At 50.2% G+C, this 27,675-nt stretch overlaps 2 protein-coding genes across 4 annotated transcripts in view; one reads left to right on the forward strand and one right to left on the reverse strand.

Moving 5' to 3' along the window:
• TBC1D16 (TBC1 domain family member 16) overlaps positions 1-16,313 on the reverse strand; it is a 28,750-nt gene extending 12,437 nt beyond the window's left edge. For 2 of the 3 annotated variants that reach the window (XM_065647567.1, XM_065647565.1), the window contains exons 1-3: positions 16,202-16,313; positions 10,067-10,299; positions 8,443-9,055 (exon numbers count right to left, since the gene is read on the reverse strand). In XM_065647567.1, the coding sequence (XP_065503639.1) occupies positions 8,443-9,055; positions 10,067-10,241 (788 nt within the window). In that variant the 5' untranslated portion in view covers positions 10,242-10,299; positions 16,202-16,313. Of the gene's footprint in view, positions 1-8,442; positions 9,056-10,066; positions 10,300-14,878; positions 15,032-16,201 lie in introns of those variants that run through there. The other variant, XM_065647566.1, reaches the window with a different exon arrangement.
• A 635-nt stretch (positions 16,314-16,948) lies between these two features.
• Positions 16,949-27,436, forward strand: CCDC40 (coiled-coil domain 40 molecular ruler complex subunit). Its single transcript, XM_065647866.1, has 18 exons — positions 16,949-17,027; positions 17,701-17,826; positions 18,216-18,401; positions 18,926-19,009; positions 19,090-19,309; positions 19,535-19,692; positions 20,524-20,646; positions 21,014-21,135; positions 21,853-22,096; positions 22,208-22,390; positions 23,302-23,547; positions 24,296-24,509; positions 25,028-25,197; positions 25,321-25,412; positions 25,541-25,661; positions 26,325-26,513; positions 26,748-26,906; positions 27,177-27,436. The coding sequence occupies exons 1-18, from the start codon at positions 17,022-17,024 to the stop codon at positions 27,420-27,422; spliced, it is 2,889 nt and encodes a 962-aa protein (XP_065503938.1). The 5' UTR covers positions 16,949-17,021; the 3' UTR covers positions 27,423-27,436.
• Positions 27,437-27,675: the final 239 nt, after the last annotated feature.

The raw sequence follows: 27,675 nt of genomic DNA on the forward strand, positions 1-27,675 counted from the left end.
TGTCCTTGACAACATACACATATTATGAATTGTGAAACACGCTGACTTCAGTAACATATAAAAGATGTGCAAAAGAAAACAGATTGGTAATTTGGGATTTTAAAAAGCGCTGAAACGTTTCTGGTTGTTCCGAGTGGCGCTGCAGGGAAGGATAGAAGGACAGAGGGACACTCGCGGGACAGCACCAGCCTCCCGGCTGACAGGGAAACGCTGTGGTCGCACCAGCTCCTCCTGTCTGACCAGCACAGACCAGTAACTAGGGTAAGAATCACGTTAAATTCACCCTTTGGCTGAAAATATTTGGAACTTGAAGTTCCTTTGCTGCAGAGAACCCCAAAAGAACCAACTTACACTGACCTTGGTGAACAGGAAAAAGGGTGTTAGATAGTCTGGATGAAAGCCTAACCAGAATTTCTGAAATTAAATGTGAAAACATCCTCTCGTGGAGGCATATCTACACGTCTGCAAACACACATGGAAACAAATCCAACAATTCTTGCCATTTGTAAGGAAAACCTGTGAAAAACTGCCCAGGACATTACAGTACAAAGTACAAGGATGTCAACATGGACTTTCCAAAAGCTTGTTCCACAGGCTTTCCATTGATCTGTTTGCTTTCAAAACATAAATTTCCCCACGTTGAACTGCACTAAATGCTGTTTAGTAGCTAATTAACTTTCTGTGCTGAAAACCTCCTGTAATTGCACTTCTTTCACCTTTTTGAGCCCGTGTCCTCCGGGGAGCCGGAGCTGTCCTGCGGCATTTGTTCTGCTCATTTCTGTCTCCCAGGCACAAGTTCATCCTGACACCAGGCTGCCAATCACGGCTCCAGAGGTCACTGGAGACCAAATTAGGAGCACTCTGCCTCTGACAAACTTGCTTTGCTTAGCTCGCCGGAAAGGGAAAATAAATGCTTATGAAAAATAATTGTATCCTTTCATGCTCGGCGCCAGGAAGCAGATTCAACAGCGCTTCTAAAAGTCCGTGTATTGTTGTTAGTCACCCTTCTTATTGTTAACATTATTAACGATATTCAAAGAACAAGCTGTTTACACCTCAGGAGTGCCGGGATCCCTCCCCTGCGCAGGAGAAGAGCAGCAGGGCTGTGGTTGCCGGCAGCGCTCCCGTGCCCACCCTCCGACCTTGGGCTGTACCAGCACGTTCACGATCAGGGACAGGGCCCTGAACCGACAGCAGCTCTGCGAACACAAGCCTGGCAAATAAAACAGTTGAACACAACGGAACGAGGGACTCGAGGAAACCCGATTATGCAGCTTTGCATTCTGATAGGCATAATTGGTTTGTCCTTGAGAAATAAAGATCAAAACGATTTGCTGTGCTTCAGGGGGCTATAGCAATCCGCAGCACCCTGTCTGCCCTGCCGAGCTCACACAGCACCAGGGCGGGCAGAACGCGCGGCGCCCAGCTCTGCTGCCGGCTCGGCATCCTGGATCCCCGCGGAAAAACGTGCGGGACGAGGCGGCTCTGCCCGTGCTGGCGCTGCCCCGTCCGCCCCAGAGCTGCCGACACTGGGGCTTTGTTGCTCCAAGTTCACTCCTCCGAGTCCAAGTTCATTCCTGCGAGTCCAAGTTCATTCCGCAGGGTCCTCGTGGCCCGCGCGATCTGAGCCAGCAAGAGGGGGCATTAGAAAAACAGCCCCGCTCACCTCCAAAGGGTTCCCCCTACTGCTGTGAACTAAACCAAAAGGAAACCAAAATAAACCGAGAATACTTGAGACAATTATTTTGAATGTAAATGGGAGGGGGAAAAAAATCGGAAGTTTGCAGCAAATTAATGTATGTTTTGATCTGTTTTACCCAACCCAAGGCTGGATGTGATACCTTCAGTTAAGAGCCAAGCAATGTGTTTTTCAGGGATGAGACCTGCAGACAGGTGTGGGCTGCGTGGGGCAAAGCCCAGAGAGGCTTTTTGCTGGGACTTCTTGTTGCAGGGAGGCAGCGGGGGCAGAATTAGCTGTTCGATGCTTATGAATAAAATACACAGAGCTCCCGAGAAGCCAAACACAACAAATCATTTAGAGCGGAGTGTATGCTGCTCAGTGATGCAAATGTTACCTTCATTTTAAGGAAGGAAAATATTCCAAAAGCTGAATGGCAGATTTTTACAGTCCATACAGAGAAGGGGCACTTCATGCCTAGGCTTTAGCTCATTAATAAATCAATCGAAATGCAACACTTAAAGAAAAAAATTCCTTAGATGGAAAAAGTGATTTCTCAGCAAAGCTTGAAAAAGAATGTTTGCTTTTCAGCCGATTCCAGACTGGAAAAGGGGACCTTTCTTACCAGTGTTTATTTTATATTTCAAATCGATGGATTATTTTGCTTTTTTCTTTCAGTGCTATCCATGCAAAAATAAAATTCTAGACTAATTATGCTAATTACAATCAAGCTTTCAAAACCCTGGTTGCTTGAAACCCCTGAAGATTACCTTTGTTCTTATATTCTTGGCTCTCAGCAATGAACTGGGAATTTCAAGGGGACTTTTTACTGACAGCCAAAGTTAACCAAGTCCCCGGACTCGGCGCTGCTGCTGACCCAGTGTTAGCAGAGCCAACACCGCCCAGCCAGAATGTCACTGTTCCACAAGACAATGCGCATCTCCCAGGGGAGAGCTTGCTTCAAGTAGCAGAGACGGAGAGGAAAAGGAGAGCTGACTAAAAGCATGTTTCAGAGTTATTGTAAATGCTTAATGCTGTTATAATTGCAAGGACCGCGCCAAGACGACAGAGACTATGCAGATTTATTTGCATATACTGTTGCACTTTGAGAGGGGACATGCTCTTTATTTTGATGCAGTTAACGCGATTCTTCCCTCACAAAGCTGTGGATACCTGCCAGCCACCATTTATCTCCACTCTTCATTAGGATTTCTGGGCGTTACAATCGCATAAATAAGCAACAGAAGAAAGGCAAGAATATCCTGGGGAAAAGCACTTTATTGTGCTGGCTCCCGGGGAGCGCCGCCGCGGGTGGAGGGAGCCGCTCCCGCCCACCACGCCCCGCCAGCTCTGGCGGTTGACCGGCCTCTAACACCGGGCTCTGACCCGGGCCCAGCGGGGCCCCGCGCTCCCTCAGAAATCCTGTCCCTCTCTAGGACAAGCCCAGGCTGTCGTTCTCTGTAAGTGACTCAGTTTCACGGCAATGACACCAGCGAAGGACACCGGGACAGGGCCCCCCCGCCCCGGCTGCGGCACCGCGCGCCCTGGGGCGGCCCTGCCGAGGGGCGGCCGGGCCCCAGCTCCGCCCGCGGCCCGGACGGGAGGGCGGGCGGGGGGACCCGGGGCGGCCCCGCCGCCGGGCACAGCCCGCCCCCTGGCGGCCGCGCCGCGCCCTCCGCGCGGCCCCGCTCCCGCCCCGGTTCCGCGGGAGTGCGGCGCTGCCCGGCCCACCCCGCGCAGCGCCCGGCGCCCCGCAGCGCCGGCGCTCCCCCCGCCGCGGCCCGCTCCTCGGGCATCGCCTGCGCCCGGCCCCGCTGCTCCCCGGGATCCCGGAGCAGCGGCTCCGCCAGCTCCCGCGAGCTGCCACCGCGTTCCCCCTCAGAAACCTGGCGGGGAACCAACGGAGGGAGAAAACAAACCTGCTGTAATTAATGTTCTTGCTGCTCAAATATTTATATAAAGCAAGATAGAGCCGTATGCCTCCGCAATCTCTTGGATCTGTCCAATCTTCTCAGCTTTGCAGCCGGTAACAACTTTAAGGGATGACACGGCAGCGCTGGCAGCAAACGCCCCCGCCTGCTCCCCTTCCCGGCACACCACCCCAAAGTGCTTCCTTGGACAGAGGTTACACCTACCCCGCCACTCCAAGAGAAAGGGAAAAATACTCTCCTTCTGCTGGAAGATGGTTTTGGGGGATGTTTTTTTCCTGGGCACAGGTTTGGGGGCAAGTGCAATTAGGTGCTTCCGTGTCTTATATCATAAATCATACTAGTTCAGGCAAGGCCCTGGGGAACTGGAGCCCGAACCACAGCAAGGCCCCCCATGCACTCATCCCCAAGGCTGAAATCGTCCAAAGGAAGATAGCGTGACACAAGATGCTGCAAGAAGTTACAGGAGATTTTGAAGTCTGTGACCAATTCCCCTGGTTCTAGGAATATAATCACTTCTGTTCCAACAGCAATGACTTCCCAACCTCTTGATGACTCCAGAGCTCATGCCAGTTCACACTAATTTCAGCTCATTTCCCCCGTAATTTTGCCTCCTGCTTATCCTGCAGAGGTCTGAACAGCGCTGAGCCTTTCAGGTGAGCTGCCAAAACAACATGATGCAACACAGTATGCGCTGTTACACCCGCTCCCGTCCCGCTGCGCCTCCGCTCCCTCCGGAGACGGTACTTTACTGATTAGCTCCCTGCAACGAGGCTCAACAACAGGATGTGCAACACATCTGTAAAAATTGCATCAACTGCGACCCCAGAGGAGTTTTCCCTTGTGTTGTGTGCTTTCCCGGGACTGTAATAGTTCTGTTATGTGAACTCATGTCTGCTGAAGAACATGAGAACTGCAGCATCCTTTAGCTCCATTATGAAATGTTTCATTATTTTTATTACTGGCTGCTAAAATGATCACCCTCTTATTAAAGATGTTTCCTCTTGCACCGATATCCAGGACCACACTGGTCATGTTGCTCCTGCCTGTCTTTTAAAGCAAGTGCGTCTGTTCCACCCCCTGCAGGACCGCTCGCGGAGCTCCAGCCTCTGGCCAGATGTTGCCCCAAGCTCCACCCATATGATTCCACCACCGAGGCTTCTCGGTCCAAATTCTGACTATATTGACCAACATCCCAGGCTGATGTTAGTGAAGGAACCAATGCCAGCATTTATTTGTCATCTTTGGCATTTTTGTATGGTGCTCGTCAGGTAACAGAACTGCAGTTAATTACCAAAGTGAAAAGCCTTTAGCAGCCCTTCCAGCCATTGCCGGGGAAAGCTCCTGTTAACCAGGGAATCACTCTGGCACGGAATAAAAAAACCCCAGACAGACTCCACTTACAGAGCACTAAGTGCTTCCACAACTGATGGGTATAGATCTGATGTCATGGTCAGTTAAAATAACTTCAGAAGCGTTGGTTGAAAGACATTATATAGGTGTCAGATGCTATTTGGTTGCCAGCGGGTAACAAAAGGCTTTTAGTTTCACTTTACTGATGGGGAAAATGGAAGCAGAGTAATTCAGCAGGGCGGCAGCAAGCCAAAGCTGAGGTTAGAGTACAGTTGTCCTGAATTAGTGCCCTTCAGACCACAGGACAAATGTTTCCTGACAGACAGCAAACAACAGTGACAGAGGACAGAAAGAACAGAATGGGACAATTTTATTTCCAGTGTCCCTCCTCTCCTACAGAAATGTGGTCAATGACAAAGCCACTATCACCACAGATATTCCCCACGTGGGTCCTCCCTGCAGGAACCAGCACTGTGAGCAGCAAGAGGACCCCAAAGTTAACAAGGACACCAAACCCAAGAGAACAAAGCCACCTTTCCACGAGAGATGAGCGCACTGTGCAGAAGTGCCAGGCTGGTCTAAAAAGAGAAGCAAGAGTGTGTACGCTGGTGCGGGGGCGCTCCCACAGCTGAGGAGTTGTGCGAACGAGGGGAAAGCATCGATCGCCGCATGGGATCTCTGGCAGCCTCTCCAACCGAGAAGCAAAGAGGAAAACCAAAAAACATAAAACAATGGATACATTTTTATTTCCTTATGTTCTACAAGATGAGCTGTTGACATAAAACGACTGACTGGTTGTGCAACTCAGACGCTTCCCAGCCCGTCTCCCTCCCGCTCCGCGTCCCTCGCCTGCACACACCGGCACGGACGGCGGGTCCCTCCTGCCCCCCCGGCCCGGCCACCTCCTGGCCCCCCCAAGAGGGGGACGGGACCCGGGACCCCTGGCCATACGGATATTTTGGCAAGCAGCTTGCCGAGCCCCTGATCTCATCTGATCCAAGTCTACACATACGTCCCCATTCTTCCACAATGTCACTTTTTCCCATTTCTGACCATATCGAATTGCAAGGGCAGCAAGATGGCTGGGCTGGAACCCCCGTGCGATGCGCTGCTGCGGCTCCTGCAACAGCCACAGGGAAAAGCAGAGTTGTCTTCACGACAGCTCCCCAGTGCAGAAAGAAATAACCAGAAACATTCGTTCTGCTTTGCAGGGAGGAGGTGCTGACCGGAGGGTAGGGAGGGAAAAGAGCTGAAACAATCTGCAGCAGCACAAACTTTGTTCACACTCCAATTCTGGCTCAGATGGGAACCAGCCAGCAGAAAAAACAACAACAAACCCCCCAAAAAAATCCAAAAAACCCCAACACGTTAAGAAACGAGGAAGCTGTTCTCATGCTTATAGTGACTGCTGAAACAGCATCTCTCACCCCCGAATGCTGGGATGAACGCAGGAAATAACAGAATGCTTTTTGACAAGACTTTTGCGAAGTATTCTATGCAAAACCTCTGACACAAACAGTTTGTAAGATCCTGCAGATATCATGTGAGGACGCTCTATGGGGAAGAACAAGTTGGCATAAAAAATGGACACACTGGACAAAAGCCCTTCAAGTCTGAAGTCCCAAACAATGAAAGGTCTGTTTTATTAATCTGCTGCAAATTATGAGTGCTGCACACACTGTATGAGGCTTCTAGACTGGTGCCAGAGGAGTTGAAAAACAGTCTGCTAGGCCCAGGAGCAGCATTTGCAAAGCCAGGCCCAGCGCTGCCAGGCCCAGGAGCAGCATTTGCAAAGCCAGGCCCAGGAGCTGCCAGGCCCAGGAGCAGCGTTTGCAAAGCCAGGCCCAGCGCTGCCAGGCCCAGGAGCAGCGTTTGCAAAGCCAGGCTCAGTGCTGCTGGAGCTGCTGGGACTGGGAGCAAAGCCGGCAGAGGGCTCGCCCGAGCCGGGCTGCAGGACAGCAGGGAAACGCTGCAGGAATTCAGAAACAAGGTAGTGAAGATGCAACAAACTGTATTTCCTTCCTTCCCTGGCACTATCAGCAGCTCAGAGATTAAGTGTTGCAAAACAGTTAAACCACAAAGCTGCTTGCCCACTCGCAGTGCCCCAAACACATTCATTAGGAATGGTATTTTATAATGAAAAGGCCTCTCTCTCAAATTTTTTCAAGGTGTGTTTCATGGTATTTATATAGTTTCCAAAGCTATCTACATTCCTATTAACAGTTCTCAAAAAAGACTGTCAGATATAATATTTAGAGAGCTAAAAGGGACACTGTCAAACTGATGTTGAACACAATTTGGAAACCAAAGGCCCATCCTGGGCACCCCACGGCAACTGCTTAATGTCCTTGTGCAACCAGAGGAGAGCTGCAGTGGGACGGGGTGGGACGGCCAAGGGGCTGCTCAAAGCTCTGCCCAGGCGGCTGCTGCAGAGCTCCAGCCCAGAAAACCCTGTGGGCTCGCCGCTCATCAGCAGCATACTGCTGGGACACATATCAAATGCGAAGCTGATAGAAAGTCTGAGGTCACCGCACTGAAGTGTTTTAAAATATCCAGAGAGAGCTGAATCAATTTGAATACTTCTTTCATAAACCTTGGTCTTGCTGGCATTCTCTGGGCTTGAGATGAGCCCATAAAAAAAAAAAAAAGTAAAATCTCCTGAAATACCAAGTCTTACCGCAGTCTGTACATTGCTGACACGCACAAAGCAGAACTCATTTTTCCTAATGTCAGGCATAGTTTCAAAGTTGAGCTATATCCTTAAAACCAGCCCCATGGTGCTTGACGAACACAGCACACACGTCCTGCCCCGACGGGAGTGAGCGACCCACCGCGCAGAGCAGAAAGCCAGAAACACTGCGAATCAACACGGAGAGCGATCCAGGTACCCCAGTCATCATCGCCCTGCCAAGGTGCCCTCCTTCCCCAGGCAGTTTACTGCACATGCCATTGAGAAGCAATGACATTTGGTGCACCAGCATTGACTAAAATCTCCAGATTAGATATGCAATCATTAATATTTCTGTGTTTTAAGTGGGACCACACTCTGAGCACCAGCAAAACAAGCTGATACAAGCAGACTTCATGTCAACAGGGTGGCTCGCAGAGAGGCACCCACGGCTCGGGCAAGTCAGACACACTTTGACGTGGCTCTCCACAAGAAGCAACTAGCACAGCTCCTCAACGGAGCCAATTAAACCAACCAAGGACCTTTTAAATTCAGTCATGCTGCTTCCAGGGCTCATGACAGCTCACCTGAAAGACTGTACATACACAGGCCTGAATGTTTGGGGCCAGGGTTCACTGAGCAGAAACAGGACTGGCCAGCAAACAATTTCCTGTAAATTATACAGGTGTCTGAAGCAAGACAGGATTTTCAGCTCAATGCCACTGTGATGCTTCCCAATTTCCTTGAGCATCTCCAAGTTCAGCAGCCAGCACCCCGGCTATTCACCCAGTGACGAGAGCAAAGGTTGCACTCACCTGCCTTCGTTATCCAGAAACACGGAACTGCTGCTTTTCCCGAGGGCTTCGCTAATGGGAGAGAGGCAGAAGGGGGAAGAGAAGGCATCGGAATCGGAGTCCAAGGTGCTGTCCCTGCTCACGTCGTCGGCAGACAGCTCCAAGGAGCCCTCGTCCTCCCCGGGCTCCGGCCCGCAGTCCAGACCTTCCTCCGGCCCCTCCGCCGGCAGCTCTGGCCTGTTCTGCTCCTCCTGAGAGCTGATTGCCGAGAGGATCCCTGAGTCGCTGCGGGCGGGCTGGGGGGGCCGCCGGGGACCGTCTGCCACGGGGCAGCCCTGGGGCAGCTTCTCCCCTTCCCAAGAGGGTGAGCTGACGTAAGCCACATCTTTCACGGGCTGTGACACGGCCAGGATGTCTTCTCCCTTCTGCTCGGGGGGGGAGGACGGGCGGACGATGCCGAAACCCTGAGCGTGGCGGCCGCGTTTGCGGGGAGCTTTGCGGACCGGGGAGCTCTCGGGGGTGACGTAGCGCAGGGCTTCTTCATCCTGCCGCTGAATGCGGGAGTTCGGCACCCAGGCCAGGATGAGCGTGGTTCCGAGCAGCTCGTCCTTCTCCATGTACAAGCACAAATAGCCTTTGGGAGAGCAAAGGAGCAATCAGTTATGACACAGATTTATTCTTAGGAGACTGCATGAGCCTGAAACTTGCCCTTCCCCATCTCGCTCTGCTTCACCACCACTACGCATGGGCAAAACAAACACTTGCATTTACCAGGAGAGGGTTCTGCAAAATGAATTGTGGAGTGCTCAACATTATTCAGTATTTATAAATAATTTCAAGTCTGCATATGGCTTTTGAATAGTGTAAAATTCCCTCTGGCCTAAGTGGACACAGAAATGACATGCAAATACTTCAACTTCCTGGACGGATTACTAACCAAGAGTAAATTCTGAAATATGCTGCCACATGAAAAACTTTTACTGTTTGTTAGTTAAACAATTTCAAGTGCCAGCTAAACATTTCTTTCTCAAGAATATTTACCTTAGTGTAGCTAAAGGGCTACAATTTTCATGCAAAGCCAAGAGAAAAAAAAAGTGTCGTGGACACAAGAAGGGAAGCGTGGGTCAGCGTTCACAGAATAAAGAGTTTTGTGAAGCTAAGCCAGTAGCCACAGCTCTCTTTGATGAAAACATGAAAGAGTGCAGTAACAGATGAGAATAAAGGGACAGGGCAGTATTTATCTTCATTTACTCCAGCACACGCAACCACAATCGGGTTTTCTTTCTTTTCCCTTTACCGATGGTTGTTGAGGCCACTCTAGCAATGGCAGTTACAAGATGATACTTGGCTCTCCTGAACAGTACACGTATTTGAAAGAGCAACAGAAGTTAATGTTCTCAAACGACAAATGTCCACCTTCTGGCAATACAAAGGGACTTAGCTAGATCAGAAGAGAAACATCATCAATTTTCCCACTAAAAGAAGAGCTGATGGATCAGCTTGTGAGTGGCTTTCCTTAGTCCTGCCCTGCCCCGTCCTCCACTGGCACCTCTTCATTCCTTAGAGCCCAAGATGTAGAATTTGATCCAAACGCACACCCCAGGAGAGAGAAAACGAGTGAGCGGTGTCTGCAACACCCTGTCACCTGGATGATGCTCCCCGATGCCTTGCAGCAGCGCGGGGGGATGGACACACACATTGTTCTTTGAGTAGATAATCTCCCCATCGAGCACGGAGGATGAACTGCTGCCACCAGGGTTCAAGGTCAGGAGGTCGGAAGCTTTTGAAGAGGCACGTCGGAGGAGTCGCCCCAGAGACATCGCCAAGGAAATGTGTCCATTATCTGTCAGCTTTAATCAGGAGCCAAATTCAGAAGATCTGCCAAGCAGGAGGAAAGAACAGTGTTAGAATAAATATCACAAGAGCACAGCACGTGCCCACCCCGGCTGAGGAGGAAGAGCTCTCCCAGCAGCTGCTGCATCGGTCCTACAACTCCAGCAAGAGCCTCCACACGCTCTGGATCTGTAACGGCACCTCTGCATTTTAAAGACGCTGAAGTACAGGATCCCAGGACGTTTTTCTCTGCAACAAGGAAGTACAAACCCCCCCACATTTTAATAGTTACTGTGGGGAGGAAACAGAGAAGTAATGCTTGTCACTGAAATTGCCCATTAAGGGAATAGCTCAGCAATGCAGAGCTGCCCGACGGATCGCTGTCCTGGGATGTCAAAGAGTCAGAGTAGAGCCTGGAGGATTCCTTCGGCACAGAAAAACTGCTGAGGCCGTGACATTAAACAAGGGGCTGCTGCTTCATCCACAGTAACCACTGACCTTCAAAAAAAACCATGGATAAAAACCAGTTTGTCTCGTGCTTACCAATTTTTGCCATAATCCTGCTGCGCATTGGAGGCTTTGGGGTTAGGGTTATGTTTTGGTTTTTGAGCAGTGACGGTTAAATAGAGCTTTTCAAAGATAAGTGGCAAGCGAGCCCCGCTCACCAGAGCGGGCAGACTCCAACAGCAGCATATCGCACGCCAGCTCCAGGCAAACATTTCACCTCCCAACAGGCAACTTCAGCCAACCGTGGGTACAATCCCCAGCCGAGCACCAGGTGAGCTGTGTCCTCAACGAGACGTGCTCCTCAGCGGGGCTGTCGACGAGGAGCGAGTCCGGGGGGGTCACCCAAGCTATGAACTGCTCAGCAGACAGAGCAGGAAGACGAGCTGACGTGTTGGAGCAGCAGGTGGGTCTTGCACAAAGTGATCCCACCGAGAGCCCAACGCACCCCAACGCGGAGCAGGCTCTACCTGCGGCCGTCCCCGCTGGGCAGCAGACCGAGCACGGCAGCTTCTGTTCTGCCAAAAGCACACGAGGAGAGGAAACACGTCCTCGCGTTCCCCTGTATTTACACGCCCTCGCTTGCTGGTGGGCAGGCCGGTCTGACCCGGCACACACCACACACCACCGCGGTGCTGGGTCTGGCACAGCACGGAGAGCAGCTCAGCGCGTTCCTCGTGCCCATCCCGCACACGGTCTGCGGAGCACGCAGCGGGGGGCCGAAATTGAGAGGCAAGGGCACAGGCCCTGACTTGTACTGTCAGGGGCACTGTGTGCAGGAGCACTCAGAGGCCTAAGCAAGAATCGTTGAACATTGGATAGCTCTGGTTTCTTTAAACACAGTTTTAGCGGTATCTCCAGACAGAGCAAGGCAGAGGGCAAACAGAAACCAGCGCTTCCCAAGAGTGGGGTGAAACCTGCTGTCCTGGTTCTGACAGATTTGTACATACAGCCTGCAAATGAGACTGCCAAGTAGTTGACAGAGCCTTCATTAAAGGACAAACTATTGGTTTAACCGGCAATCGCTAGATTTGTCAGCTTGAATCACAGCACAAGCAGTTTCTGTGTTTCAGTCTGTGCTGGAACTCGATGGAGGGGCCTCAGCCCTGCTATGGACTGTGCCCAACAAGGGTTTAGGATAAGAGAATTCCTCGGCAAGCCCCAGGTGTCCTTCTAGCGCCAAACACAACACCTGTCTTCACATCTCAGCCCCCCAAAACAAACACCAATGGAGCCATAAGCTCATTCTTGTCTGGATCGTCAAAAGCACAGTACTGTTTCAGGCTCTGGGTGACATCTTGGAGAAAGTCAGATTTAAAGAGCAAGTCACCTTTCCTCTCATTGCACCCTGCAAGAACACAGACAGTGAGCTCTGCTGCAATTCCTCTCCTCCATCACCAGGTTCCAACACAGCATCTCCGCACGGCGTTGAGGGAGCCCGAAGCAGCGACGTGGCAGCAGGGGCCCTGAGCCCCGGCACATCTGCAGGGGGTCCCCCGGCAGCACGGGCTGCTCAGCCGTGCCTGGGGCTGCCGAGACCGACACCGGCCAGCGGTCGGGATGGCCAGGCTATGGCAGCTTTTCCTCAGAACTCTAAAAGCCCTGAACCTGCGCACGCAAAGGAGGAAGGTGGTACCGAGTGGCTGCGGCTGTTGACCAGGGATTGCTTCCTCAGCCAACACCAGTGAGCTTTTCCTGCTGAGGACAGCAGATGGGGATGCAAGTATTGAACAAGAGCTGGTGTGACGTCCCACCGCAGCTCTGCGGGGCTCTCAGGAATGCAGGCAGAGGCGCGGGACTTCTCTGCCAACAGAGGCAGCGTTTAATTAGCTTTTACCTAGCACAGAAAGAACAAAGCAACAGGTAAAACATCAAAAGCTGCTCCCTGGAAAGCAGGAGGAATTTAAAGGGAAATATCACTTTGATCCTGCAGAACACCTGCTGCTTCAGTGCCGCAGAGATGCACAGGTGGACGGCGCTGCAGGGACGCACACATGGAAACAACAACCAAGAGAGGAGGTGAAGAATATGATGTCCTGCCAGCACAGAAATGCAGTCTGTTGCATTTGTCTTGCAGAAGAGCTATGCATCAGAAATCAGAGTTCACTACGATGCAGCAAGCAGCCAAATATACTGGAATATATAAATATCATTGGCAAGCCTCAAATGGATTTCACTATTGCCACAGGCTGCGGAATTCTGTGTAGCTTTGGCTGCAGCATTAAAGAACAGATGCAAGTCACTGGACCGTTTCAGGGAGATGAACAAGAGTGATCTGGGGAAAGTGATTCCCAAGAGAAAAAGTCTTCACACGTGAATTGCCACTGCCAAAAGAAGGAATGGCTGCCTGCAGAGGACAGGAGCAGCAGCGGGGCAACGGGGCTGCGGGGAGGACTGGCCAGGTTAGTCCTTCCAACGGCAGGTACCAGAACAGGCACCGGAGAGGCCATTGCCATCGCTGGGGGTTCAGAGGCTGCAGAAACAGGCAGTCAGGCCCAGCTGGGAGCAGATGATGGACTGGAGCTCTGAGGGTCATCCAGCCTACTCATACCACCCAAAACCCTCTGAAACGCAGCTTGTGACTGTGCCACTCCTTCCCAGAAGAGAGGAGTCCATGCAACACAAACCAGCAAGTAACAAAAGGACCAGCTCTGCAGGGTCTGCTCTGTTCTCAGCCCTTTTCTGTGCAGGACAACGTCTGCACACACAGTCCTGGGCCTCCAGGACAGGGAGGCATCGCTGCTGCCTCCTGCACAGGCTCGGGAAGGCAGGTGGAACCGTCCTACAACTGAGGCAGCGTTAAATTAGCACCATTCAGAAACCCCTGTATTTTTCACATTAATTTTCTATTTATCCCCTGATCTGAAGGGCTTCTTTTCAATGTGGCAGAGCTCTCCAGAAGCTGAAGCACTGAATTAGCCGATAAGCTCTCGCTGAGTGCCAATATTTATTAAGCACACATACATTTTCTTCTCTCACACATCAACTGTCACCACTGAAAACCTTTGCTACAGCTACCGAGTGCGTTCGCACAGCCCCTGGCTGCTCTCCCAGTCAATGCCTGCACTTCTCAGCTACACGAGACTCAGAAACGCGCCGGGGAGCCAACTCCTGTGATCACCCCAGGAGCCTCCTCAGAGCCCGGCCAGTTCCAGCCAGCGGCATCTCAAATAACACCAGCTGCTCGCTTCCCTTCGAAATGCCCGTCCCCTTCTCGCAAACCCGTAAACAACTAAATCCTGTTTGGCTTGGCAGATCGCGCCCTCACCTTGGCAGGCGCTGCTGAACCAAATGGTGCTGCCTCCGGTTGCACAGATCCCCGTGTTCTGCAGGGAGGGAACCCAGGCTGCAGCACGCACAGACACCGGGGCGGCCTGTGAGCACACAGGGCAGCAAGGCGGCTCTCACAAATCAGCTGAGCCCACAGAGCCGTCCTACAGCTTTGGGGAGGGCTGCGGGTGACAGGTGACACCACAGAGCACTCAGTGCCCGGCAGTGGGGCTTGGGGCTCCAAGGGCAAATTTGCTGTGCAAGAGTTTAACTGCTTTACAAGCAAAATAAGCTAAGCTACAGGGCTCTTGATGCAAAATGTGAGACCTACAGCACGTCTAGGCACAGAAGAGAAACAAGAGCTGTCAAACATCGGCACCAAATTTAAGCATGAAACGCCTTAAGTATGAAAAGAGCAACAGACTTTTTTTCCTTTTTGCCCTTAATGACTCAAATTTGATTTTACATATTCCCAGAGTCACAGCACTGGGGAGGTCTGAACACTGCAGAAGTCCCTGCGTCCTCGTCCCCTTGGGAAGAGCAAATGCCGGTTTGCAGTGCTGGGAGCTCCAACACAGGGATGCAGAGCGATGGAGACGGAGAACGGGAGCCCGGGATGCAGGACTCACAGCTCCTTCCAGTCCTCTGATGGGATTTGCTGTGCCACTCTCAGCTGGTCACTCACTTGACCTACACTCCTCTAGGTACATATGAGAAACCTGGTAACGACCTTCCTTTTGTATCACAGCACCTTTATGTTAGGGGGAAAAATAAAAAGCGCTTTCAAAAATACTAGCTGTTAGCTAGAGCTATTGAAGATGAACTAGCCAAATCAAGGAAAAATGTTTACCGTAGGGAGCCATTCTGAAGTCTTCCCATTTCGCGGGGAGAATTATGTAGGTCACCAAAAGCCTTTCATTGCTGACCCACCCGTGTGGCAGCGGCACAAGAACCAGGAGCCATCGCGACACAAACTCCAACACCCGCACAGCTCCAGCTCCAGTCGCCGCAGGGAACAGATTTCACTCAGATGTATCTCAGCTGAGAAGGTAAAAAAGGGACAGCAGACTAAATGCTGCAAGTTCGTGACTCAGAGATAAAAAGGGAAATGAAATGCTATCATTGGAGGCTGTTGGCTGCTCCCGGCCACACCTGCTTAGGCATGAAAAGCAAACAAAATGCTTCCCAACCCTCAGCACTAAAAGTCACACCGCAACACACACTTTAGTGCCGAGAAATTATTTGGGCCATATGTCACTTCATCCCAAGATTACACATCATTTCATATTACTGAACTGCAGGGCTCGTGCAGTAGGTAACACTTTCACAGCTTTTTATTTCCAGCGTCCTGTAGCTGTGGCCTGATAATGCTCACAGTACTAGATCCCCAAATATCAGCAGCTAAAAAACCCCAGGAGCCTGGTTTCACAGCTGAACTGATGAACTAGCGGCAAAGCCTTTTCCGAATACAACAGACGTCAGATTACTTCCTCTCTAGAGTGGCGACCAAGAACATAACACCTTTGCAAAACAAGCTACCAGTCCAAGAGCAGAAAAGACGGGCGGCCCTCGGAGGGGAAGACGCAGAGTTATTTTTCAGTGTCAGCAACACGGCGAGCCATATATCAGTGCAGAACCCCTGCCCAGAGCGCCCCAAGGCCATACATCAAATAATCGCCAAGGATCCCGACCATCCATCTTCGCGTCTCCGCTGATAACAGAACTCAGCAAACTACGCGGTAGATATTGGGGTAATTTGAGAGAAAACCACCTCCCGCAAAGTGAGGAAAACCCTCAAGCACCCCAAGCGGTACCGAGGCACCCAAACCAGCAGAACGCGGAGTTTCAGAACGACTTCGCCGAGCCGGCCCCGCACCGACCGCCCGGGGCTCCGAGGGCACCGGCAGCAGCGCGGGCGGCAGCGGCGGGAGGGAGGGAGGACAAAGAGCGGGGTACAAACATGGACGCGGCACCGGCGGGAGAACCGGGGGCCTCGGCCCCGGCCCCGGGTGACAGTCACGCGAGCGAGGGGCAACCGGCCCGTGGGGCCCGGGCAGCCGGGGGGGCTGGGGCAGCCGCTGCCGCCCACCGCAGCCCCGAGCACGGCCCCGGCCCGGCCGCACGGGACCCGCAGTACCGCTCAACGCGCCCCGCGCGGCCCCGCCGCTTTTACCGGCAACGACGAGCGCGGGGAAACTTCTGGCGGCTCCCGCGGCTGGACGGCCCGGCCCCGGGCGGCACACGGGCCGCTCACCCCGCGGCCCCACCGGGCCCTGCGCGGGGCCTCCGCCCCGCCCCGCCCCGCCCCGCCCCGCCCGGGGGTGTGTCCGCCCGGCGGCCCCGCCCCGCCCGCGTGACCTGGGGGTGCCCGGCAGCTGCCTCAGGCGGGGCCGCGCCCGCGAAGGACGGGCGAAGAGGGGTTCTCGCAGCGCACCGTGTCCCGCCCGGCCCCCGCCGCCGGTACCTGCTGCCCCGCACCGGGGCCATGGCGGCCGGGACGCCGCGGGCCTCGCCCGGGCCCGGCGGGCAGCGGCGGGCTGAGGTAGCGCGGCCCGAGCGCCCCCCCGTCACGGGCTGAGGTGGTGCGGCCCGAGTCCCCCCTCGCGGGCTGAGGTGGTGCGGCCCGCAGCGCGCACGTGACCTGGTGTTGACGCGTCGCCTGGCAACGGGAAGATGGTGCGGCCCGCGGCCGGTGAGTGCGGGACCGGGCCGCGGCTGGAACCGCCCGCTACCGGCCCCCGCTACCGCCCGGCCTCTCCGGCGGGGCCGGCCTGCAGCCGGCGGGGTGAGGGGCCCGGGCGCGGGGCCGCTGCTCGCTCGGTCACTCACTCGCTCCCTCTCTCTCTCTCTCCCGCGGGCCGCTCCGGTTGCAGGCAGAGGCCAACCGCAGCCCCAGCGCCGTGCAGGAGGCCCCCGGTGCCGCAGCAGAGCGATCTGGAGTGGAATTCGGCTCCGCTGAGCGGGATATAGTCAGAGTTCCGTCACACGTCGCTATGGAGGTGATTTATTTGGAACGCTCACAGGGCAGCGTGTTCCCATCTGTTCCTTACACAGCGGCGTCTTTGTGGGCACAGTTTCAATAGGCAGAAGTAAATCAAGCGAGCAATTATTGCAGAAAGTAAATTTAGTTGCAGTCCTGTGTATCAGCAACAATTTGATGTTTCTCACTCAGCTCTTAGCACGTTTCTGCTGTAGACACTTCAAAAAGGACGTTGTCCCCATTTCACTCATGCACATACTCGGGCTCTTTTTTTGAGGTTTGCTGGTTTTCTTCTTCTGTTGGTACTGCACGATATTTGAATTTGGCAAATGATGATATAAGATAAAACAGTGTCTCTCTAAAAAGAAAGAAAGAAAGAAGAGAATAATTTGACTACTTGTAGTGCAAGCTGGAAGACTTTCTTTAATAAATCCCGAAAGGCTTTTTTAAAATAGACGTGAGCTAGAAACACATGTGAAATTAAAAGTGGTATGTAGAATTTTTGTCAGGATCTTTACTATCTTAATGCTGCCTGGGTGACTGTTTTTGTGAATGAGACTGAACTCCTAAGTTAAACCTTCTGTGCCCCCTGACAAAAAGCCGTTGTTACAGTACCATAGTGTTAACATGAAACAAAGTACCCGGCCCGCTGTGATGCTGCTGTTCTGCTTTTTCCCTGGGTTGTGTGCCAGGCAGCAGAGAAGGAGACTGAGAGCGGCAATGAAGAGTCTGTTCCTCCAGAGCACCAGGGAGAGACATTTCCCCCAGCAGAAACAGGACCCGCTGGAGCTATGGAGCAGTTCGTTAGTTCTGCACAAGTGAGACCCTATGATAATATATATAATCACAGAATGCATGACCCATAATTGTAGCTTCAAATTCTCCTGGTGCAGTTTTATTGCTGCAAACACAAACCAATCAGAATTGGAATAGAGAGAAGGTAATTGGGCAAGCACAAACTATGCAAAACCTCTGACAAAACCAGAGAGGTTCTTGTGTTGAGCTATGCATGTGTAGAGGTTTTTTTTTTTTATTGGAAGTGACACAGCTTTGCCAGTTTATCTGTGCACTGATTTTAGAACAAGGCTCTCTTGTTGATTCTTGGTCTACACTGTTCATGTCTCATGATGACAAAAATAAGCAGATTTTTAGGGGCAAACAGAGTTAGACTGAAAAGCTGTTTCAGGTGATGGATTTTATGTTTCAGGAGAAATCTCCTGAGACTTTCTCGGACAAAGTGGAATTAGACAGTTGTCCTCCTGAGCTGGGTGCCATGGAGCAGCCAGTAACGGACACAGGAAGTGCTTCCCATGCGGCTGAGGAACATGAAACAAGTGGAAGAAGTGAAGAAATTGTAGAAGAAACAGAACTGGTTGTCTTGGATCCAGAACATGTGAGAAGTCCTCAAATCTTGTCATTTTTTTTTTGCAGACTTGCTATTTTTATTTGTATAAAATGTGTGAGGTAGATTGTAAGCAGTGGCTTAGCTGTATGCTAAAACTACATGTTTAAAAATGGCTTTTGCAAAAAAATACTAACTCTTGAATGTGTCTACTCCCTCAACATTAACCCCAAAGTTGCAGGTTCTGGAGTGAGTGATGTAGTGGGCAAGTCTGATACTTCTCAGTACTCCTGAAAGAGAAGTACGTGCAGCAAGAGCCAGTGGATGGGTCCTCAGATCCTCTTCCAATATATTTCTGACTTGCAAATATTCTCCATAGTCATTTTCTGATATCAACAAATACCTACTATATCATTCTTCTCACTTGTTGCAGTGAGCGTAGCTAAAATAAGAATGCAAGTGCCTATGGCTGAAAACATTGATGTTTTATTTAATAGTGGGAGGAGCAGTAAGGTTTCTTCATGATTTATTTACACAAGTATGTTAAAGTTTATCAACATCATACTTCTTTACAGCCTCTGATGAGAAGATTCCAGGCTGCCCTGAAGGATTACCTTACTAAGCAGATGGAAAAGGTGAACCTAGATCTTCGTGAGCTGGTATGCAGCATTCTTTCCTTGCCTCCCACAGCAGCCCATCCCTGTCCAAGCTGTCAGCTGGTTTCCTGCTGTGTTTGCAGAGGACAGCCACGAAGACGGGCAGAGTGCAGAGGGAAGAGCTGGGCGTGGTTCTGTATGGTGCGCAGCAGCAGCTGGCGCAGCTGCAGACGGACCTGCACAAGAGCCACGAGCGCTGCTCCCAGGCGGCCACGGCGCGTCGGCAGCTGGAGGAGGAACTGGAGGGCGTCAGGCTCACGTACAAGAAAACGTGGCAGGACACAGATGAGGAACGCAAGAAAGGTGACTGAGGCAGTCCTTGCAGTATTTCCCAATTCTGGTACTATGTGGAAAAGTGAATTTGAATAAGAGTCAAGCATTGGATTGAAAAATACAGTAAAATTAATCAGGAATAATGCACTCATTGAAAAGCTTGACAGATATTCCTGGCTGACATATAATTTCACTGTTTGAAGTGCATCCTACAAACACACATCTCTGTAAATATTTTTCCTTCTGCCTCTCCAGTTTCTGCAATGCAGACCCAGGTTGAAAACCTGGCCTTGCATCTCTTCTACGCACAGAATATGGATGAGGATATGCGTCATAATATTTTACTAATGAAACTGTCAGCAAAGAAGGCTGAGGCAGAGAAGGTCCAGGCTGAGGTGGAAAAGAAAAAACAGGTATCCAGTAAAACCGTTGTCTTTAAAATAAATAAACAAATACAGATGACAGTTAGTGGTGAGTCTTGGAGGATGTGCTGCCTAGTCAGAAGGAAGGCCTTCGTGACTGAATCATGGAAGGTGTGTGGGGATGTTTTTTTCCCAATAACTGAAAAATACCCACATGCTTTTCTGAAATTGAGAAACATCCCCACCCCCAAGCTGGTGGCAGGTACTGCCCAAAGGTTTTTGACAAGCCTTGTAACAATAGATCACTCTTCACTCAAGCAAAGGGAGTGTGGGGACAGAAAGTTATTTAGTGAAGAAGGATCACATGTTCAAGTCTCGAGAATTAATCTGAGTCAGAATGAGTTTCACAATGAAAAGTGAACTTTGGAAACGGAGCCGGTTTTGTGCTGGAGCTCCCTCTGCTGCCTTCTGCCTGCAGCAGGACACAGCTGCTTGTTAACCAGGAATTGCATCCAGGTGAAATCAAATGCATTTAGGTAATTTTAAACAAAGGATTTAAAACCATAAAGTATTAAGATTCCCAGCTGCTGGAGGGGTGGCACAAATAATCCATGCTGATAGGGACAAATGCTGCTTCAGATCTGAAGTATCTATTTACTACTGCAAATGGAATAATAAAAAATCAGCAAAGAAGGTCTCATTCTCTTGAAAGTTGTCATGTTCAGGAGTCACTTGTATATGGATGGAAAGGTTTCAATAGGAATCAAATCTAATCCAGTTTCTAATTTAATCCTTTTTCTAGCCTATGTTGTTCTTGTAGAATATAGTTGATTAAGACTGAGATTGTATTGCTCATCCTGATCTTTGGCTCTGACTCTTTAGGATCTTCTAGTAGACCTCTTAACAAGAAGAGCCTACGAGCTACAAGAACAGATCGCCCTGTTTGAAGCTCAGTGTGTGGCCCAGGCAGAGGACACAAAAGTAACTCGGCAAGCAGTCAATGAGGTAGGAAGGTGCTTTTTTTGCTTCTGGTTAATATTTCCCTCTGGAAGGACTGACTGCTTTGGCTTATGCTCACGTGGTATGTACAGTCTAGGCCAGAGTTGTACAGTTTGTTCCTGTTTGCAGGAATTAAGACTTTTTTTTTTTTTCTTTAAGAATTGCCTGTAAATAATTTTGTCCCCCACCTTCTCAGCATTTTTTTTTAGACTTATGCTCTGTGGTCTGGTGTGACAATAAACCAGACACATATTAATTGAAACTGTTCCTGCCCAGCATATTATGAACAGAAGACAAATATTGCCTTGTAACATAGGTTTGGTTTTACAGCCTGGTATAGATTCATCCTGGCTACCAATTCTCTCTTCCTCAGGCTTGTATGGAGATGCAGGCTATTAATGTGGAGAAAAAGCGACTGATGAACAACTGGAGTAGCAGCTTGGTTGGAATGAAGCAAAGAGACGAGGCCTATATTGCCAGCCAGGAGCTGCTGAGGTACGAGATCTGAAAGCAGCCCTGAGAGAGAGCTCAGATCATTTGGACAGGAGGATTCCAGAAGGGGCAGCATGGCTTTTAGCACCTTTATTACTCTATGTGCAGGATATGTCAGGCAGAACAAGTTTGCTGCTCTAAAGCACAGAATAAGGTTAAAGGATAACAAGCACTGTTCTTTGTTACTATTTTCTTTATCCAAACCACACCTCTCCCCTGAAATGTGTGGGGTTTTAAAAGCTGTTTAGAGTTTTTCTATTCATATTTTATTCCTTTAAAATAGTTCCTTCACCTTTGCAACATCTCCCAATCCAAAGATCTAGAGAGCAAGAAGGATTTATCTGTTGCTTTCAGTCAGGATTTTGTGATGCCTTTAGAAATCTTCAGGAAAACCTTCCTATTGTTGCCGAAGGAAGTGTTTGTTTGGTCCGCAGTCTTAAAGCTTGACTGATTCCCTGAGAACAAACAATGTGCTTTTATACGGTGGCATCCTGGTAAGAATGGGGGCCAGGACAGGACTGAAAGAAGGAATTAATTTTCCTACATGCATTTCCTTTTAAATCTTAATGTCTCCATCCATCTTGTGATGACTCTGCACTGTCACAGCAGACTGGCCTTTATAAAGATCTTCCTTCGCATTTGAAAAGAGGAATTTGTAGATGACCGTTAAGCACGTGAATCAATCCCTGTGATGATTTCCCATCCTATTTGCCTCTCCAGCAAGTACAGAGATGAGCTGAAGACCCTAGAAACGGACATCAATGGCTGTAGAAAGTCAATCAGGAAGGAGGAGGAGAAGAATGAGCTGCTTGTCACCATGCTGAGCCGTTCACAGAACAATGCCAAGACGACCAAGAAGCTGATTGCCCGGTGCCTTTCAAGGCAGGAGGCCCTGAAGGTTGAGTCGAGCACCTACGCCCGTGTTCTCCATGAGACAGAGCAGGCCCTCAACAGGACCAAGATGGTGAGAAGAGTCACATGGAAGAAGAAGAATCCTTTGGAACTGCACACAGGTGTTTACTCCCCTTTCCCAAACAGTTGTAGTGATCCTGTCTCTGTCTTCCCTACCGTTTAGGATCAAGCTGCTCGTCTGAGTGAGTTGCTGTTCATCCGTAAGGACATAGAGAGAGCAACCAGTGCCAAAGAACTGCTGGAGAATGAAATCATGGAGAAGGTTCAGGAACAGATGATGTCCAGCAAAGCCACAAATCACTTCTCACAGCTGGCTGCAAAACTTCGCAGGAGGAAAACGGATCTGGTATGGTGTCCATTCCGCTTGGGGGGCAGGTGAAGGAGCCAGGCTGCTCTCACAGCCTGGAGCAGTGTTTCCAAGCGTATTTGTCAGCGTCTTCGCTCTGGTTTGCAGGTCTGCAATTGAGGGTCTGCTGAGTTTGCGACTCCAATTTAGTTCTTCAGTGATCTTATTGCAGGAGTCTGGTTTATACGAGGGAGTCGGGGCCAAAAAGGCCTGATGTGTGACATACTATTCTTTACTTAAAAAAATGGGGCAAAATTATGAATTCTGGGATTATTTACTGTAAAGTATTAACAGTTCTTATGTTCCGGAGGAAGACAGTGGCTATGTGGTGCTTCTGTACTCCAGATTAGACTAACATATCTCAGTACTACATCACAGAAGATGATACGGGCATGCTCTGCTCTCAGTTTCTAAGTACAGAACAGTCAGACCAGTCCCCACGTTCTTCATGGCATGACAAGTTCTTCCCTTTGGGAGTGTATAACTAGTGCAGATAGAAAAACGAGAAGATTCAGCATAGTATTGCCGTTGTTGTTAGGTGAGGGGGTGCGATTGTCAGGCACCTGGAGAAGGTGCAATATCGTAGTGTCCTGCTGTTAGCGAGGTAACCGGAGCATCCGAGCAGGGCCGGTAACTGCAGCACTGACGAGTGGTCTGGTGGAGGCTTCTGGGCTGTTCCGGCTCCTTAGTGCTTTTCGGCAGCCTTATGGCAGAGGTAAATATTGCTGTCTTCTGTCACCAGATGGAGAAGCAAAGGTACAGAGAGGGTAAGTAGCTTGTTTATGGCTCATAGGGCAGACCTGGGGGTAGAATCTAAAGCCCCTGATTCCTGTGCTTTGATAAGTGGGTATTACAAATCAATGAGTTGCTGCTGGTGTCACTAACCTGCTTTCTGTCTGTTTATATTCAAGGAGCTGGATTTTTCCAAGGTTGAGAATGATATCGCCCAGGTTGTTCTGAATGTGACTCATACCAACGGCAGACTGACAATTCTGCAAAAAACACTTTGTGAGCTGGACAAGGAAATAAAAAATGTCCATGATCTGATCAGCCGCAGTGAAAGTGAGATTGCAAAGTGCCGTCTCCTGAGTGAGAACAAGCAAGCGGTCATGATCCAGTACAACAAGAGGCTGGAGATGCTTCTTTCCCAGCTGGGGGTACGTACCTTTACATTTCAATCCCAAACTTGATTTAATTCTTCATGGTAACTGCAGATGCTTGTGATAAACGTAACTGCACAAGTGCTGGATAGTTAAAACTTTCAGACATCAGCATTGTGATTTAAAAGCTGCACTAGTTAATGTAAATGTTTGTTTGTCAAACAGTTCTTAATGCATACGAAGAGCAGCTGGCACTAGGGAATTGTGAAACGAGGGTGTGCCTAGCACAGGTTTCTGCAGGGAGTTGTCTCCGCCTGATGAAAATGTCGAATGACCTGAATACTCTGGGAGTAAATAGTGGAGACCGACCAGGGGAGAATGGAACAGGCAAAGTGACTTTCGGCACCTGATGGCTGGTGCCATCAGATGGTTCCCAGATCAGTCCCTAACACTGTGGGCTGTAAGACCTTTGTGGATACCCATGTGGGCATGAGGACTGTGGCACACACTGCACAAATTCTGGAGTGTCCGGATGTACCTGTTGTGAGACTTTAGGAGGCCCTTTTGCCACAGAGTCTGAGAAATTTTGGGGCTTCTGTTGCATTTGTTGCCGGGAGGTCAGGAATTGTTAGTCCCATTCAACCCATGGGAAATAGAGGCAGAAGGAAACTAACTGACAAAATAACGGTATTGTTGAAGTATTTAGTAGGTGTCTCAGCAGCTGGACTGGCCTTCTGCCATGACGCTAGAAAAAAGTGCTCCAGCAGCCTCCGCCTGACTAATCCCAAACCTTGTCCTCATGCAGGGGAAAGAATTGGGACCCCTGGAGATTGAGATGAACAAGCTGACCAAGCAGATAGAAGAATGTAATTCTGAGCTGATGATGCTGCAGAAGTACTGGCTCAATCTACAGAAAGAGCTGGTGAAGTTAACGCAGGAACGGGAAGAGCAATTAGCCTCTTTGGACATGTTAAAGAAGCGGCTCACAATAATGCAGCAGAAGAAAGTGCGCACTGAAAGTAAGTAATTCCCTAATTCTTTCTTAAAATGTTCATCTGTGAATGGACAAAACAAAGGAGCAAAGGCTTACAGACAGGTAATGCCTGCCCTTCGCCAAAGAATGCCCTCAGTGCTCTGTGTGTGTGAGCAATAACACCAATGAGGCCAGTACTGCTCTCGAGGGCGAAGAGCCAGGCTCCTTCTGCTGCTTTGCGTTTGTTGTTTCCTATAACGATCGACTCTGCCGTCTTAACTGACACAGTCGAACCCTAAGTGATCGTGTCATGTGCTACACTTCATAAATAAAGTTTGCAAGTAGATGGTAGGCAAATAATAGTTCTTTCCTTGGCCAAAGCCACCTCCTTTCCACAATAGCCTCCTTTAAAGCCTTATGTGATTTCTGGACTTGTGGAAGAATGTTTAGCTGGGTCCGTGGGACACGGCTGGCTCCCATGCAGTGCTGGCCGTTTGCTACACGTTGCCTGTGCTCAACCCAGTGCTCGTGGGGACTTTAAGACATTCTTCTGTTCACCTGTAGATGAAATTCAGCAGGAAACAAAAGAACAGAAAGACCTCGAACGTCACATGAGGCACATGTCAAATGACTTGATAAAGTTGAATGTGCTGATCCACAAGAACAACAACAGCTTCGAGGAGCTGCAAAGCGGCAACATTATCACAGAGAACGAGTTCGTACGCTCTCTCAAGGTACAGCAGCTGGACATCTCATTTCCAGGTCTCAACCTCCCATACAGATCGGAGGCAAATAGCGATCCTGTAAATCTTCCTCAGTCTGATGATGTTGTATTGATTTACGCCTCTCAAATCTAGGCAGCAGAAAAAGAATCACTTGAGTTGCAGGAGAAGCGCAGTCAACTGACTGAGGAGAAGGAAAGGCTCCTCAACAGCCTGGTGGAAGCAGAGTAGGTACCAGAGAGATTCTCGCTTTGTGCTACAGCCTTTGGACTTGAATATGTGCCCATGTTACCTTTCTGCTCCAGTCATCAAACTCGCTGTTGCTCTCAAAGTCTTTCCCTTTCTGTCATTGAAGGCACCAAATCATGCTGTGGGAGAAAAAGATCCAGCTGACAAAAGAGATGCGTGCGGCAATGGATTCTGAGACAGGAGAAGGCGAAATCCAGGCCATGAGAACAGAGATTCACAGGATGCAAGTAAGTCACTGGGAAAGAAGACTGAGGAGGGGAAGCTGCACACAATGTATTCAGCTTTGGAGTTGCTGAAACATAAGGCAGGAGAAGAAAAACAGGCTGCAGAAGTGGCACCTTCGAGACCATGGCAGTATTGGACATCTGACCACTCTGCAGATTGAATTAAATACACCCAGCACACACGCACTCTGTGCGTTCCTTGTGCGTGCTGTGAAACTGGCTGCAGCAGAATCTAGAGGTACCTGAGAAATCTATTTAAAATGTAATATGTCCACCACCTTACTTTGTGGTCCAAATTTATAAGCAAAGAAATGTTGATTGCTAAATATTGCATCACCTTAATCATGGGTTAGGGAAATCTTCTGTCTTCCGCCAAAGCAACTTGTTCCTTCATTCTCGGGTTACTTCTGCTCTTCTGCTTTTGCTGTTGCCAGTGAGTTCCAGTGCAACATTTTGAAGATTACTTTGGACAAGTTGCTAGTCCAACCCTGTGCCTTCCACATCCACACAGGGCAACTGGGTTTGGATTTGGAGCAAATCTGGCTGGCCAGGGCTCACGTGTATGTGGTTCATGTTGATGGGGAGTGTCACACAGAATACTTTGGTTAGATGCCATTCGTAACCATTCATTATTTTCAGCCTATTTTGTATGTTGACAAATGGCAGGTCCGCTATGGCCAGCTGATGAAGCAGCAGGAGAAGATGATTCGTGATATGGAGGCATCTGTTTCTCGTAGAGAGACCATAGCAATTCATGGAGAGGCTCAGAACAAAACAGACAAGAAACGTATCTCCAAGAGTGACTTCCACCGCAAGAAACAGGAGCTGAGAAAGAAGATCAGCGAAACCCAGAAGGTGAGTAAGTACAGCAGGGCTGCGAGCGTTCGCGTAGCCTGTGTCTGCCTCATCATCAATTGTGTCAGGACACAGACCCTGCACCCGCACAGGTGCAACATTGCACTGGGGACAGGCTTTGGAAAAATAATAGTTTAAAATAATTAAAAAAAAAAAAAGTTCTGGGAAGCTGGCTGGGAATGCAGTTGAACTAAAGAACTGGAATCTGCCATTTCCTTCTCTTCCATTTACTAGAACACTGAAGACTGCAACAGAACCATCCTGGAGCTGGAGAGCACCCAAGCGGCCCTCAGTGCCTCCCTCTTGGCCAAGCAGCAAGAGCTGTGCCGACTGCAGGCGGAGTCCGATGGGCTCGACTGGGACACAGAATGTCTTCGGAACACGAAGCGATGGGTGAGCACGTCTGCCTCCCAGCAGCAGGCGAGCCAGAGAGAGCCTGTCCTGGCCAGGGCTGCCGTGTGTGTGTGGGTATTTCCCTGATCTGTGGAATTGTGTGACATGGGGATGTTGTTTTGCTGTTACAATGGGGACTTCAGAGCAGCATCCTTTGTAAGAAGCCCTTCCCTCTCACACTGCGACGGTTACAGTCCCTGTCACACGAATTCTGGTTTTTTTCTGTGCTCAGTCTGCTGTCACAGCAATTTCCGTTGTTCCTTTTCTCAGAACCTTTTGGAGATTGTGGCCTACCAGTCCCGCCAGAAGCATCTGCAGGCACTGAAGGAAGGGAAGTACAGTCCCCTGTGCCGCACGGAACAGGCCTGGAGAGGCGAGCAGCAGAAACTGCAGGACCGGCTCTGCACCATTGACACCATTGCCCACCGAGTCCAGCAGGAACATCCTCAGCACCAAAGGGCTCTGCAGTGGCTCCGGCAGTGCCTGGGGTCCAGGCTCAGCTCGCAGGAAGCCTGACAGAGGCACACACAAAATACATATATAAAATATATATATGTTCTTGTTCTTCTGGAGGCTGTGGGCCTTGTCAATGAATAAATATTTAAAAATAAGCAGTGTCATATTTATTAAACATTTAGCATCGCAACTTTGTGTTTGTTTTTGTTGGGTTTTACGTTCCCATTTCCGTGCTGCGCTGGCCGCAGGGATTCGGGGGCTGGCGCAGCCTGGACCTTCAGGCCGGAGGGGCTTGTGCGTGAGCTCCGGCCGC

Source organism: Caloenas nicobarica, chromosome 18 (genome assembly GCF_036013445.1).
Source record: "Caloenas nicobarica isolate bCalNic1 chromosome 18, bCalNic1.hap1, whole genome shotgun sequence".
In the NCBI taxonomy this organism is placed as follows: domain Eukaryota; kingdom Metazoa; phylum Chordata; class Aves; order Columbiformes; family Columbidae; genus Caloenas; species Caloenas nicobarica.

What these genes read in the sequence shown, in the direction of transcription:
- CCDC40 (XM_065647866.1), top strand. An exon ending in AGTTCGTTAGTTCTGCACAA is followed by an intron (nt 17,827 to 18,215) that starts GTGAGACCCTAT and finishes TTTATGTTTCAG; the next exon opens with GAGAAATCTCCTGAGACTTT. An exon ending in GCCAGCCAGGAGCTGCTGAG is followed by an intron (nt 21,136 to 21,852) that starts GTACGAGATCTG and finishes TTGCCTCTCCAG; the next exon opens with CAAGTACAGAGATGAGCTGA.